This window comes from Panthera pardus, unplaced genomic scaffold (assembly GCF_024362965.1).
Source record: "Panthera pardus isolate Hobbes unplaced genomic scaffold, ASM2436296v1 HiC_scaffold_6, whole genome shotgun sequence".
In the NCBI taxonomy this organism is placed as follows: Eukaryota; Metazoa; Chordata; class Mammalia; order Carnivora; family Felidae; genus Panthera; species Panthera pardus.
In genome coordinates, this window is record NW_026526991.1 from 87,479,336 (window position 1) to 87,495,708 (window position 16,373).

At 34.8% G+C, this 16,373-nt stretch overlaps 1 protein-coding gene across 8 annotated transcripts in view; it reads left to right on the forward strand.

The window, feature by feature from the left end:
• The window catches only part of SLCO1A2 (solute carrier organic anion transporter family member 1A2), a 125,422-nt gene that overhangs the window by 69,374 nt on the left and 39,675 nt on the right, over positions 1–16,373 (forward strand). For 5 of the 8 annotated variants that reach the window (XM_053894948.1, XM_053894944.1, XM_053894947.1 and 2 more), the window contains 5 exons: positions 1,371–1,561; positions 1,902–2,021; positions 6,953–7,094; positions 11,504–11,636; positions 15,170–15,276. In XM_053894948.1, the coding sequence (XP_053750923.1) occupies positions 1,962–2,021; positions 6,953–7,094; positions 11,504–11,636; positions 15,170–15,276 (442 nt within the window). In that variant the 5' untranslated portion in view covers positions 1,371–1,561; positions 1,902–1,961. Of the gene's footprint in view, positions 1–1,370; positions 1,562–1,662; positions 1,793–1,901; positions 2,022–6,952; positions 7,095–11,503; positions 11,637–13,231; positions 13,319–15,169; positions 15,277–15,871; positions 15,979–16,373 lie in introns of those variants that run through there. The other 3 variants (XM_019452160.2, XM_053894945.1, XM_053894949.1) reach the window with 3 other exon arrangements.

Here is a 16,373-nt window from a genome sequence, read left to right on the forward strand (position 1 = left end):
ACTAACTCCACCTTCTATGTTCTGTGGCTGCATAGGAAAACAGGCATTTAGAATAGTCATGACTTTAGCCACTAAAGAGTAAAGCCAACTTTGACATGGAAGAGGAATAAGTTTTCTCCCTCTTGTACTGTTTCATTGGGTGACCATAATTGGGCTCAGATATTAGCAAGGAGAACAGAAGGAAAAAAGGCAGAGGAAAGACCAGATTCTAAATCATGAGAAGGAAGGAACGAGAGCAGCTGAGAGGTTTATAATACAGGTATAAAATAAAAAGCAGGTATAATACAAATGAGAACCAAAGAATAGCAGTTCCCATTCTTTCGAAAAATTAACCCTATCTATTGGTTTTTCCAAAACTAAGGCCATGTACTTGTTCTATAGTTAAGGTGATTTGGCATTTTAGGTGGGGGATTTCAGCATGAGTTCATGTGTATGCCATTCAGATTTGCCAAGATTGTCTCTAATAATTTTCATGTATGATCTATGAATTTCTCACCTCTTACATACCAAACAATTTGTATTTGATCTGATGCTATTCAGTTCTATTCCACTGTGTTTTATTTAGAAGTTTTATGTTTTTCAATAAAAATAGAATTTCCTTGGGATCTGGGTCCAAGTACTTTCCACAGAGACTCATTAACTAGGTTATAACTAGTTTCTGTTGTCTATAAGACAGCCTATCTGTCTTAAACACTGCTGAAATCTTGTGATTAGCACTATGTCTGGTACATAGCAGACATATTTGTTGTCTGTGAGAGAATGAGTAAAGAAAACTAAGTTCATACATAATTGTTTAGACTGTTGCCTTCATGCATGTAGGGAAGTGGGATTCAGCAAATGTATAGAGGTAAGACAATTAAGTTTTGGAAAATGGGAATCATTGAGGATCACTTATTAAATGGATTTTGTTCAGAGGATTTTAATAAATGAACATTGAAGATACTACTAAAATATCATTCTGGCAACCTGAAGTGGATTTATGAAAATAAATATTGTCAGAGTGAAACACTTTAGTTTTGGGGCAAAATAATGCCCTAGTTTCTTTCTTTTTTTTTTTTAAATATGAAATTTATTGTCCTAGTTTCAAGACACAAATAGACAAAATCTTTGAGAAGGGGTTAGTAGAATTTAATAGAGTTTAACTCATCTTCTTGTTTTACATATAAAAATGTGTGCCTATGTATTATATACAAGTACACATATATCTGTATTTATTACATATGTAGGCATATCGCTCTCCACTTATATATTTGGTCTTCTTATACACCTCACATTCTAACTTCCAACTGTAGGATTCTTTTCCAGATCACAGAATTATTTGTTATTTTTACTTAGACTATTTCCATGATTAAAATTCCATATCTCCCCAGGTTTCCTTGAATCAGCAGTGCCCCAGAAAGTGTTTCCCTTCCTGAGACTCCAGGGAAGTCTTGGAACGCAAAGAACTTGAAGAGGGAGCCTGGCCAAATAGAGATTTTTGAGCCTTGGTAGGCTTGCTGAAGCAGATTTTTAGCACAAACACAAATCAAAGTCTTTGTGTTCTTAAAAGCAGCATTTTCATGTAAGTCCAAAAAGCTCACTTTGGTTCTATTTGTTTTGGCTAAAGAAATGAAAACCTTTGTTTTAACCACGTGGTCATTATTTTGCAAGGGGACCATAGCAAATTATTATAATATCTTTAATCTAGCTAAAGACTAACTAAAGTTATTTGATGTAACTTTCTCAGTGGAAAATTAGCAACTAAATCTTCTCTAACATCATTATTTTCTGGATCTGAATAAAAGCTTCTAAGGTATTTTTGTAATACAGTAGAATCTGATTGTTACTCAGATTCTATATTTTCTTCAAAAGAATGACGACTTATGATTTTGCCAGTTAACAGATTTTTGTCTTCTTAAAAGGACGAACTAAGAAATTTCAAGCTTTGAAACATAAGTATTTGGAACACTCAGAAGAACAACATGGCAGAAAATGAGAAAAGAATTAAAACCCATAGAATAAGATGTCTTTCCAAGATGAAGGTATGGACTTTTGTGTGTATGGATATATGTATGTGTACTTTTTTTTTTTTAGTTTAGAGTTTGCAAAGTTGCTCACATGAAGTGCTTTAATGTTAATGTCACATTACCTAATATATTGATAATTTCTTGCTTTAATTAAGTTGGTTTTATAACTGAGGGTTAAACAGGGCTACTGATTCAGGTAATTTAATCAGAAATGATTTTGAGGAACTTAAATGGAAGACAAGTTCTTAAAATTTTCAGGCGATAATATGTTACAATAGGATTTGATTTTCTGGATAAAACGGCCAATTTAATGTTCACTCTTTTGAGGTTTTTAGTCCAGAGGAGTGTGGGGGTCTCACCTAGAAAACGGTTCATTGTACAGAAATGCTTTGTTGGTCTGTTTGTAACGATTAATTCACAATGACCTAGTAAAACAAATATTTACTTCAAGCTTTGGCAACATATCAACCATTGTCTGCAAGAATAATGCCCATTTTGTTAGCTGTTTCTGGTACTCTTGACCATTTCAGAACAAATTCTTTTTGTATAGCTTCAAAGCCATTTGCCTTCAAAGAAAATTTTAATTTGTTTTAAACCAAGGGATCTGGATATTTGTCTTGATTCTAAAGCTAGTGACTGCAAGTGGTTTTTAGACTAATGTCACCAATATTCTCCTTATCAAAGTTTGTTTTCTCTTCATACATGTGTAGGGAAAATCTATACATGTGCATAAAAGTGGAGAATGATGATTTAGATCTAGCAAGCTACATTTGCCTGAAATGCTGTATTAATTATTTATTTAAAAAATCCCCTTACAAAAAAAAAAATTCCCCTTAAATTATCCCTCAATTCTCATGCCCTTATCCTAAAACTGAATGGTTAAAAATAAGGATCTAGGCTCAGGCTCCCCGTGTTCATGCCTAGGTTCAACTGCTTTCTTGCCATATGACCTTGGACAAGTTGCTCTTTGTGATTGCTTCATCTTTCTGATTTGAAAAAGGTAATAACAAAACTCCTATTTCATAGGATTTTTTCCTTTTTACATACTTGGAAAATGACTAGAATATTATATACATTCTATAAATATTAGCTATTATTATTAATAGTACTATATTTTCACTAACTGGAATTTAAATAAAAACTTGGAAGTAAAAAATTAGTATTAATAGCATTTGTGTATAAAAGTCAAGTGTCATTTATTTAAAAAAAGGTTTTAATGTAATATTTGCTTACTTAGGGGTATGACAAGATTAGATATTGATGTTCACATTATGGTAAAATGTTGCAAGGACAAATTTATCAGGTAAATTGGGAAGCAACTGCTTAATAGCCAGATTTTTTTTTTTTTTTTGGCTTCTCTGAACTTAAAAATATGCATGTTAAGCAAAATTCTTTTTTTTTTTTTTTCAGTAGATAATCACATGGTTTATTTAAACTTGAGGATAACTGGATACTCTTCATTTTTTATTATTTTTCAAAGCTCAGTAGCTCCTAAACTTTTAACTTGTGCCCTTATAGTAGTAAATTTTAAGCAAAATTCTTAAAAAACATCAGTGGACTGTCCTCAGTAAGTTTGCTTCAAACTCTGTGGCATTACTGTTAACAGCTAGTAGAACTAGCTTCACAAGTATAGAGGTTATTTCGTACTAGACATGAGTCAGAATAGCCACTGATTGCTTTTACTTTGTGACTAGAACCAAACAGTTTAGGTAACCCATCTAGGTGTTTTAGGAAAGAACACTGGGGCCATGATTCTTCTAGTGTCTGTTCTTAAAATATTAAATAAAATAAATTATACCCCTAAATATGATTTGTACATTATTTGGTAGACCTTGCTTTTAAATATAAAACCTGAAGGGGCACCTACGTGGCTCTGTCGGTTAAGCGTCCGGCTTCAGCTCAGGTCATGATCTCGTGGTTTGTGGGTTCGAGACCCACCTCGGGCGCTGTGCAAACAGCTCAGAGCCTGGAGCCTGCTTGGGATTCTGTGCCTCCCTCTCTCTCTGCCCCTCCCCCACTCATGATCTCTCTCTTTCTCTCTCTCTCTCTCTTTTTCAGAAATAAACACTTAAAATTAAAATTAAATATAAAACCATGTGAATTTTTTTTCTCAATAATGTGCTCTGCAAAGATTTATAGTGTGGAGACAGTTTCTACAAATGACATTTACTATAAAAGAATAAACAGAGATATAGCCATATAATGGTTTAGTTCATATTGAGCTTTATACTTAAATTTCTCAGGACTTTTTCCACATAAATTTCTATTCAGATTTCTCCAAATGAATTGGTACAGCCAATTCATCTCAGTTGTATTTAATTCTATTACATTTCATCTTATATTCAGCTTACTTTCAGCTCTGACCACTTCTTCAAGATGTTTTTGAATACTTATTCTGTTATTAATTCAACAAACCTGTATTAAGTGCCTAGACACCAATGATCTAAAGATAAATAATATATGTATCCCATATTTGAATTGTTCACAGTACAGTGAAGGAGGCATCCAAGTACATACATAAAGTGCACGGCGATAAGGGTTATAATAGAGGCAGTACACAGCAGGATGAGAAGGTAGAGTGAGTGGTCAAGGCTACTTGGGGAGCAGAACAAGAAGTCTTGACGATAGAAATGATGATAGAGTTGACTTTTAAAAATTGAGTATATATTTATCATATACACAAGAGGAAGAAAAGTATTACAAGTGGAATACCATCCTGTAAAATACACTGAGATGTAAAATGGCATGGTGAATTAAAGAAACTTTAAGTAGAACATTATGTATAGGGATAAGCAGCAGGAATGTTACTGACATATAGATGAAACATGGTTTGCCATCTAAAAAAGTATAAATGTTTGTTTTTGAGAAGTCATTAAAACATTTTAAGAAGTGAAATCACATGCCAGTTATGGTGGCAGGTGGAGGGAGTTTAGGTGTGGACAAGACTACAGGCAACTAAGGAATGCTGACAATTGTCTCATCTAAACTGGTTGTACATTTGAGGGATTTCAGCATTTGGGTGATAGGGAAAGCTATGGGGATAAATAAGATTTCCTAAGGAGAGCACAGATAGCACAGAGTAGAGGGTGCAAGACAAATCCTGAATGAGCTGGCCAAAGAGAAGACTGAATAGAAAGATGCTAGCAGGTAAGTGGACATATAGGTGTATGTGTGGGGGGAAGGGGTGGAGGGTGGGAACCTCAGGAAGAAAAGAGAGATTAATGGAGTCAAATGACTCAGAGACATCAGAAAAGCTGAGAACTGAGATGTATCTATTGAATTTGGAACTCAGGAAGTTGTTTTTGACCTTTAATGGAGTAGCTTCAGGAGAGGCTAAACAGTAGGAAGGTAAAGGGTGAATGGAAAGTTAAACAGTCTAGGCAATAAACTTAGACTGTTCTTCCAAACATCCTGTTGGTAGCTGGAATTGCAACCATCAGGGGGTAGGGAAAAATACCATATATATATATATATATATACACGTATATCACACACATACACACACACACACACACACACACACACATATATATATATATATGAAGACAGAAGTATTTTAAATACATTTATAAATTAGTAGAGAGGTGGTAAAGAGTGTGAGGTTGAAAATAGAGGAGAGAGTAGTAGTTGATGAATCAAGATCTCAAATGGGAAGAATGGATTCAAAAGCATGGGTAGAGGGATTTTATTGTACTGGAGAAGGGACACCTATCCTTCTAAGGTAGGAAGGGAATTAGAGAGGCAGTGATGGGGGAAAGTTTGATGGTGCTGTTGCTGAGATCATTTGCTGGTCATGAAGACCACATGACTGGTTCGAAGACTGAGAAATAGAAAAGATTGTGAATAACTGTGAAGGGAATGTACAAGGTGCAATATAAATTGTGGGGTTGGTTTAAGATTGAGAATTTGGAAGATGAAGGGGTGAGGATTTTACAGATTTGAGTCTGCTGGCTAGAGAGTAGATTGAATGGTCTCCAGGATGGAAGTTTCATCAGGAAACATCTTTAAGTAAGACCAAGGAAAAAGTCCTTTGGCCTAGGGTTGGAAAACCACCATTCAGGATGACCTAAATCTATTTATCTCTATTGTGTATTTACTTAACTATGCTATCACTCAGTATACAATACTCCTTTGCCAAATCTTCTACTAAAATCTAAGTCTGCTTCTTCCTAATTTAATAAATCTGTCAAAATTGTGACTTTTCCACATTTTCAGTAAAACCATACTAGTTTTTGGTGATCACAATGGTTCTGTTTGTTAAGTTGCCCTTGGTTTTTGTTATGGATCACATCAACCTGACTGTCCTCTAAAACTGTATCAGTAAGTAGGAAATGTGATTCAATAAATAGAAATTTATTGCATTCATACTTGTTTCTTATAGCAAATACCTGTTCCATTTAGAAACATTTTTATAACGGTTTATAATTACTTTATAATATATTTTATTATAATATATATAATATTGTTTTAAATAAATAAACTGGTAGTGAGCAGCAATCTAATGTTGCATAATTTGCATATTACTTTGGAGACACCTTGAACAAATTTGCTATAGAAATAATGTCTTTGTGTAATGCTGTGTTCCTTTTTTATCATATATGTATTTCTTGTACTACAGATGGCAGTGTAGTGTTGAAGATCTATTTAAAAGCTATCTCTTATTTATAATGACTGTTTCTGCATATGTAAAAGAGGTACCTATAAAATAATGAGGCTACAAATACCCACAAAATTCAATATTACTAATCAGTCCTACTCTGAGTTTTCAGAGACAACATGGCATGAAAGACCAGATGAAAAGACTGCATTAAAAGTTTCTTGCAAATTTAAGGGTTACTTATGTTGGAGATGATCAGTCTTGTGTTAGAAGAAATTTTGTCAACAAATGGAAAATATACAATTTAAAAATAATTTTTCTATGTTTTCTTATATTCTTTTCTCCCTAGATGTTTCTGTTGGCAATAACATGTGCATTTGTATCCAAAACACTATCTGGATCTTATATGAATTCCATGCTCACACAAATAGAGAGACAATTCAACATTCCTACATCTCTAGTTGGATTTATTAACGGGAGCTTTGAGATTGGTATGAATTATTTTTGTATTACTCCTTTTTATATTTTATCTATAAAGCTAGCCTGAATTTTATTCTCCTCATTTGCAATTTTAGGCCATCTAATTTGACTGAATAATATGTTTTCCAAAATGGATGAATAGCCTTGCTAACTTTGGATTATGCTTAGAGACAATTCATTTAAATATTATCTCCCAAATAACACCTAAGTATTGCCACATATCCCACCACTGGACTTTTTATTCTAATAGTTTTTTAGCTAGCTAGGATAAGTAGCAGAGTATTTAAGTTTTTTAAATTTAATCTATCATTTGAGAATTCTTAAAAGCTCTATCTTCCTATTTAGAAGACATATGTCATGGAAAACAAAAGAATCTGTTTTCCAAAGGAAACATGAATATTTTTATTTTCCTGCTGTTTCTGGGAGGTTAACAATTCTTCTGAGTGCAGAAGGAAGAAGAAACTGTTTTTCGCATCTCCCTGAATTTATTTCAGAAACAGACTCTAGGAAGGGATAAAGTCTGTTCTTACTCTCTGAATTTTGTGGAGGACTGGGAAGATGTGAACATAGGGGAGGACTGAGGAAGAGAAAGATTTCTCTTGTAAACAAAGCTACATAGAAATACGAATGCCATTCTTTTACAGTTTTAGAGTGACTTCTATTTCCTCCAAGGTGAATTTTGCTTTCAATATACTTAATATCCGGAAGAAAAATCAGGATTGAGGGGAGGCAAAACTGAAACAGGTGATGCTTGATTGTATATTCTAGCACTTAACTCCCTGAAACTAAACTCGGCACCACCTGTGTGCTGGATCTTGGTGATGGAGTTAGATACAACTCTTTATATAGCCCTGCCTAGACTGTGCTCACAGTCAAATGGAGGGCATAGAGACACAATAATAATTTTAATTGAATGCAGTACATTTGGTGACATAGATAGATGCAAGGTCCTATAGAAACATACAGCAGGGACATAGCCTTACTGAGGGAAGATCTTGACAGATGAGTAAAAAGTTGTCTAGGTGAAGAAACAGGGTTAGATGAGCGTGAAGGGAATTCCAATAGAAAAAGAAGCATAAGGGTGAGTCAGAGTAGTAATTTGTGTGGGGAGTAACATTCAGCCCAATATTGTTGACTCACAAAGCTTATGTGGGAATTATTAAGATATGAGTCTGGAGAAATGGGCAGGGGTGAGAAATGGAATATGGTTGGTCTTCTGTGCTAATTACGGCACTTGCATGAAATAAAAACTATAACAGTAAAAAGGGAAAAAAAGGTAAAAAGAAACCCAGTTTTATTTGAATAAAGTTACCAAAATATTAAAACAACCTGCCATATAATAATATTTGTGCTTGCCAACACACTAAATACAATATCTACCCTAATTTTGAAGTAATGAGTAGTGTCAATATTTTGAGGTATTTACAACAATGTAATGTCATATGCCAATATCTATAACTTTTATTGGTGACAATCTGTGACAAAATCGTAGGTACTGTTAAGGCTACCATAGTTTGCGTCTACTCTCACTATCAAAGAAAATGCTAATATAACTTTAATTATAAGTTAGTGAAAATAAAGACGCATTTTTTTTTTCTCACTCAAGATCATAGAACCCCTGATTTCTATCCATGGACTCCATGGGTGTTTGTTTATATATGGCAGGTTAGGCGGGCCTATTTAAAACAAAGGTCAGATGGGGTGCCTGGATGGCTCACCTAGTTGAGCCTCTGATTTGGGCTCAATTCATGATCTTGCAGTTTGTGAGTTTGAGCCCCACATTGGACTTGCTGCTATCAGCACAGAACTTGCTTCAGATCTTCTGTCCTCTCCACCCCCCTCCCTCCTCCACTCCTACTCGAGCTCTCTCTCTCTAATATAAATAAAATATTAAAAAAAATTAAAACAAAGGTCAAATTTGCTTTCTAGCAGGGCCATGCTTGTGGCTGTGTTGGAGATAGATTTGAAGGTGGCCAGCCAGCCAGAGAGGATTCTAGCATGGCAAAAGCACAAGAGAGAGCTATCTGGATCTGAGTCACGGATCATACTGGTAGGAATAGAAAGAAGAGAGTGACCTAAGAAATATTTAGGAGTTAAATTCCTGAGAACTTAGTGACAGATTGGATGTGGTGGATGAGAAAAGTAGGCATCCCCAGATTTATAGCTTGGGTAGTAGAGTGTATAATGGGGAAGGGGGACAAGATTGTGGTAGTGGCTATGGGAATGATGGTGAGTTCTGTTTAGGAAAATTGTGGTAGTAGCAGTGAGATTTTGAGTAGTGATGTCCATGTTGCAGTTATAGGAGTTGGAAGCATTGGAGGAACTGTCTGAGCTGGAGGAACTGATTAGTGAGTAAACAGGTAGTTGTTAAAACTAGAGAACAGATGAGGCTATTTAAGAAGAGGGTATATGGTGACAAATACCATGGGCAGAGTGCATCCTTGAGGTACACCAATATTTCATGAACAGGTGGAAGAAAGTAACCCACGAAAGTGTTAAGAGAAGAAATAGAGAATTAAGAGGGGAAACAGGAGAGAACGTATAGATACCAAGGGAGTACAGGTTCCCAAAATAAACATTTCTCAACGGTCTCAAAAGCATTAAAAGATATCCCATTAGATAAGGATAGAAAAATATTCCCTGGGTTTGATGAGATAATTGATGATCTTTGCCAGGGCATGTTTAGCTGAATAGTGGATATACAAGCTAGGAGGAAGAGAGAGAGCAGTGACTTTGGGAAAGAACAAGAGGGAAAGAAGTGGAATCTGCATCAATTTGGAGAGAAACTAGAGAACATCTGTAATTAAAATGCATCAGAGAGGGAGACACTTAACATATACAAGAGAGATTATAATGAGTGGAGTAACTTGTTGGAGGGAATGGAAGTGCCCAGGTTGTGTGTTAGTCTGTGGATGGTAGGAGGGGCACCACAACCTCTGAAACAGAAGGAAAGTGGTAAGGCCATAACCTGGGAACTGGACTGCCCCAAATTTCTTGACAAAGTAGAAAGTATTAACTATGGAAAGTGAGTGGTGATAGGTGGCTTGAGAGCAATGATGCAGATCTGAAATAATCGCTGAAGAGAAAAGGAGAGGTAATTTACAGATGCCAATAAATGTATTACTTTGCTTACCTTTCCTCAGTAATGTTTATAGATAGCGTTCTCCATACCCTTGACAAAATCTTGTCTGTCCTTTCCTATTCCCTCTCATGGTAATTATTTTATTGACAGAGAAATGCAATTTGAAATATCAGCTTACCCTTATGTGGAGTGAAGTCTCTTCCTTTCTTCTCCTTTCAAAAATGGATATGGATTTCAAACTGTGGCTTTCTAGAGATGATACTGTCAACATGGATGGCTTTGATGATAGGAATTTTAGAGACTTAGGTAGGACAAGGTGGTTGTACTTGGTGAGGCACTGTCCATATAAAATAATGTAGGCACTGACATCTCTTCTACTTACAAGGCAGACTAGAGAGAAACAGATATGGAAAGAAAAGTTTTCAAAATATACATTACTACATAGAAAAGTATTAACAAATTGAGGGAAAGTTTTTAAAACTTTTATAATTCTTGAGCTCATCATAGAGGTTTTCCTTATGCATAATAAGATCAGGGAAAATATTGATTACTGAATTTAAGATGTATGATATGAGAACTTCCTCATGTGTTTGGTTCTTTTGACCCTTTACACCATACTTATCAAGGACCTGTTCACCATAATGAGGCCTCCCCAATTAGTTTCTTTATCCTTAAAATTCATTCTAAGACATGTGGATAAATTTTTCACTGAATTATTTACTCCTCAAAGCAAGTGTTATTTCTAAAACTCAGTGGAGAAGTGGGTATCTACTCTTTTTTACTTCTAAGGAGAGAAAAACAAACATAGATCTCTGGCTTGATTATATTGACCAATACAAAGTTATATCTAAACAATGAGTTATAAAACATATATATATATATATATATATATATATATATATATATATATATATATATCTGAATTTGACTTTTGCTTCTCTTTTCCGACATAGGAAAACATTATAATATTCTCTGGAGCAGGAATGGAGGGAAAGACCAGAGGTGACACATCTAAGACTAGATAATAACACACAAAGTCTTTAACATCTCTCAGAACTATCCTTCAATCCCTTCTACTCACTTCTCTTCTGCTGTTCTCTTTAACCGTTGGGGTTCCACAGATACCTGTTTGTGTATTTGTTGACATTGTAAAACAGAGTCCTTCTTCAAGGCAAGAATTGTGTCTTATTCATTTATTGTTTCATGCATCCCTAGTACCAGTTCTAGTATTTGGAATAGGTTTTATAAAAGAAATGCTAGATAGTAAATGATTGAATGAAGATAAGATATTGTTCATGCTTAATTGAAATATTCATTTCAATATCAATTTTCTCCTAGGAAATCTTTTGTTGATTATCTTTGTGAGTTATTTTGGAACCAAATTACATAGACCTATACTGATTGGTGTTGGATGTGTGGTTATGGGTCTAGGGTGTTTCTTACAATCTCTACCTCATTTCCTCATGGAGCGGTAAGTACTCAAGTTTCTGATTATTTCATAGATTCAACTTTGGACTGTATGGAATGAAACTTGAAATTTCCTTTCTAGGAGTAAAGTTTCCTAAAAGCACAGAACACTGCAATGGGAACTGGAAGATGCAGATTCCATTCCACTGGTCCACTGTGCTCTTGGCTGCCTCACTTCATTTATATAGTCATATTTTTCCATATATGAAATAGAGATTTGGGATTTTATGGAGTGAAGTCTGATGAAATGATTTTTAGGACCAGGCAAAATTATCATATTGCACAAAGAGTTGTCCCCTGCCCCTTCACCATTGTCCATATTACTAGTTTTGAAGAGAAGTTACTTGCAATTCTTTTAGTTCTTTCTTCTTCAATTTGCCTCCATAGTTCTAAGTAAATATTTAACCTTTTAGTTTTTAATACTTTCATGTTATGTCATATATTTTGATATCTTACTATAAAATTATATTCACTATTTCCATGTGGACGATTATGTAAGTATCTTTCACCACTGAACCATGCTATTATTTTCTTTTAATATTTTTCATTTTTATTGGACTTCATAATTGCTCCTTTTTTATTTGATTCATTTTCTTTTTATCTCTCACTAATCATCAGCAAACTCTCCACTGGCAGGGCAACATCTCAAAATACTCATACATATCACAAGTTTTCATTTTTGCCTTAGAGATACCTCTATGTCACCAATTCTCCATTTTCAGTCTGAACTGGAATCTCCTTAGGCTTGGTGCATGGCTCCTTCCTTGAAATTTTTCCTCACCATTATCCTTGGGAATTTGCTTTGCTTCTTTCCTGTATTCAGTTAACTTAGATCCTGGATATCATATCTTCTACTTTTTTACTCACTCCTTTTTTTTGGAAAACATAATCTAATAGGTTCCTGAGAAAATGTGTAAGAGACATAAAAATTTTAAGACCTTGAACATTTGGAATTCTACTCTCACACCTGATTAATATTCTGGCTGATATAAAATTCTAGGTTGGAAATATTTTCCTACGGATTTTGAAGACATTGTTCCAATGTTTTCTAGTTTACAGTAGTACTGTTGAGAATCTTGTGCCACTCTAATCCCCATGACCAGTTCCTTTTCTCTGGGAGCTATTGGGATTTTCTTTTAAGCTACAGAGTCTGGATTCATGATAATTGTCTTAGTATAAATCCTTTTCCTCCATCATGCTAGGTGTATTCAATCTGGGCATTTGGAGAATTTGTATTGTTTCTTTGATAATATGTCCCCTCCCCATTTTCTCTTTCTAGAACTTCTACTGCTTGAATTCTGCATATCCTGTTATATATTTCTCATCATTTTCTCCAATTTTATATCTTCTTGTCTTTTTGATACTTTTTGGGAGATTTCTTTAACTTTATCTTCTAAAGCACTGAATTAATTTCTAACTTTTGCTATCCCATTTTTAATTCCCAAGGACTCTTTTGTTCTTTGTATCTTTTGAAGGAATATTTTGTTCTTCTTTCAAGAATATGATGTCTTTTTCCAACTAAATTTGTTCATCTATCTTCTTTGTCTCTGTCTTCTCTGAGTGTATAATTTTTATTTGTCCTTGTCTTTACTATTATAGGCTTTCCTCATATATCTGGTGGTTCTTGGTTATCTATACATATTTAAGAGAGAGGAATAACACAAGCTACCTGGAACTTCTGTGTATGTGTGTAAGACTTAATTAATGGAAAATTTCTTTGTAGGGTGATTGTACATGGCCTGGCTGTGTATTAAGCGACTCATAACTGCCCATAAACTATCTTAGGCAGGGATTCTCCAATCTGTTTTCCGGGAGGTAGAAGCTTGGTTACCAGCACATGGGAGTGGAAATCTCACTTTTCAGTATATGGATTTTTTAAACCTAATATCCCCAGTTTTTAGTATATCCTCCCTATCCTCAGTGTGTTTATTCAGACTCTAAAGTCAAAAGCCATATTCAGTTGAAATGACAGAGGATGTCTAAAAAGGCTTAACTGCTCCTTATACATACTTGAAAGCAATCCCCTTTTTGGACCATGCATCCTCTCACCTTTAGAAGTATCTTCTCTCTTGACTGAAGCTTTCCAGGGATGTGTGGCATGTGTTCAGTTGCTCTCGTACAGGCAATTACTCAGTTTTATGTTTCTCATATCTACTAATTCAGTGATCATTCATTTATCTACTTTTCCATTTTCAAAATCCTATTAAACTCTCTCTTCTTGTCAGATGTTCCCTTTTCTTTATCCTCATGGCATTATGTCTTTTCCTTTTCTATTTTAAAATCCAGTTACTGCCATTTTGCTGATGTTTTGGGAATGAACGGACATGTGATGTGTTATTGGGTTTTAACTCAATAATCTAAATGAAAAAGATATTTTAGCTCTCAGATATTTCTGAAGGGATCAGAGGCATCAAGACAAAGAATATCTACTGTTCTTTTATTTCCTATCATATCCTATCCTGTTCAAGACAATGTTGAGTAATATTCAGCAATTTTGTCATTTCTTTCTATACTCTGCCAAAGGTATTATTTATTTTGTCTGAAGCTTCCATGTCTCATGGTACCATGGGTGTGGAAACAGAAGCCTTAGTCCACAGTTCACAGCCAAACTCTATGGGTATGACTGGGCAGTGTTTCTAAGGGGAAGGTATTTTAACCATTTTTATTATGTTCTGTAACATATTAGGACTCTTGGTGACATCCAAGTATAACACTCTTGAGCTCATTTGAAACTCAGAAAGGCAAGTTTTCTTTTGGCTTTCTCTTATCTAATAGAAATATAGAAACCAATCCAGTGTAATTTCTAACAAAGAGAGACTTAGCTGGACATATTTCCTCCATTGTTGCAGCATATAATTTACTTTCTGAGAAAGGGCATGTGGATCTTCTGGTAATATGCCTAAGATAAATGGTCACAGTTTATTAACACTTTTGTTTTCATGAGAAGAGAAAAAGTCATTAAATTGTGCTGTCACAGTGTTTAAGATTCTTCTATGGTTTCTCATGATGGGTAAATGCTTTGTTTCTTTTAGAGGGTTAATGAACAGGTGAAGGAATTATTGTTTGGATTCTCAGAAAGTGAGAGTATATTTCTTATTAGGAAACCTTAGAGAATCCAAAGTTAGAGAACTGCTTTATTGTGCTGTTTTTTCTCTCCCCGAAGCCTTTATCTTCTTAATTATGCTTTGTTGAGTCTATTATTTTTCTTGGTTCTTGTTTCTTATCACACAGTAATTAGTTCCAGGAAATGATCACCTAAAAACCACCAAAGGTCGATGTCAGATGATTTGGAAGGTAGATCATCCACATACAGATAATTGCAAACTAGCTATCAAGGGATTGTACATTGAGAGTGAGTGGCAAGTTCTTTTCAATAATATTAATTTATGATGATTAGGTGGCAAAGACAAAAAGATACTTTCTTTTCTGGATTTGGATGTTGTGTCTTAAGTGAAGCAGGAGTTAATAATCTGCACAATGCTCACATTGTCATCGTTGGCTCCTTAACATCAACATGTTTTCCCTGTGTTCATACAGATATGAATATGAATCTACAGTTTCAGTTTCAGGCAATTTGTCCTCAAACAGTTTCTTGTGTATGGAAAATGGAACCCAGATTATCAGACCAACAGAAGATCCATCAGGTTGTCTACTTCATTGTATTGCTTTCTGTTCAGTGAATTTGTAACTGGACACTTTCTGCTGGGGGGCTTTGAATGTTATTAAGTTTGGTTAAGTAAGCAAGTAAATGAACAAAACATATTTTTTTCAGGGATTTTGGAGGAGATCGTGGAGGGGATTAGGAATGGCTTATATCCATTGGCTTATATCCATCCAATAACATTATAAAATGTTATTCCTCTTATATTTGAATATATTTAATAACAATGCCTTATCTATTCTTTGAAATGGTTATTTAAAAATAAGCCGAAGACATCCGTTCGAGGACCACTTAGAGTTAATTCCACAGAGGAAAACACGTTAGAAAGATGGATTTATGCTGATGATTTGTAAATGAATAATAGAGATAGAAACAAAAAGATTTGTGTTATATCACTGATCTTCTATAGCAGAGAAAGGAAGCAAGTATGCTCTAACTCTGATTTACTCTATTCTCTTTCTGCTGAACTAGGAACTTATCTTTCTGCCCTACTTCTTCCTCCCTACCAGAGATACTACTTTACAGTCTGACACAATAGTGGTGCTTCTTCTGGCTTCCTGCAATCCCAGGCACCAACATGCCAGCTTCTGCTCCTTCATATGCTAAGAGACAAACAAACAAACAAAACCAAAACAGTGACATCAAGAGTGGCCTATATACTCTTCTTTTGCCAAAGACTGACTAGGTCCTATTTTCTATTTTTTTCTTTAAATATGCATTGTAGTGGATAAATAAAAATTCTTTGATCACCAGATATTTTATATTTTGCCCTGTGGTAGGCCTAGAGTTTGACTATGACCTCTAGATACAACTTGCTATTCTCACCACAGAAAAAAATTATGAATACCCAGAAATTGACATTATGATTTTCTGGATAGGAATGACTGAGAGATAGACATATAGATAGATATATAGATAGATATTTCCAGGCCCAGCTGTGCTCAGGACCCTCACATCTTTGGGTACCCAGCCAGATTATAGAAGATGAAAATAAGTTGTCATTCACGTTCCTGAACATGACCCTACAGAGTGTCCTCCTGGCTTGGTAGCTATTTTGGCTTAGAAAAGAATTGGCTGTTT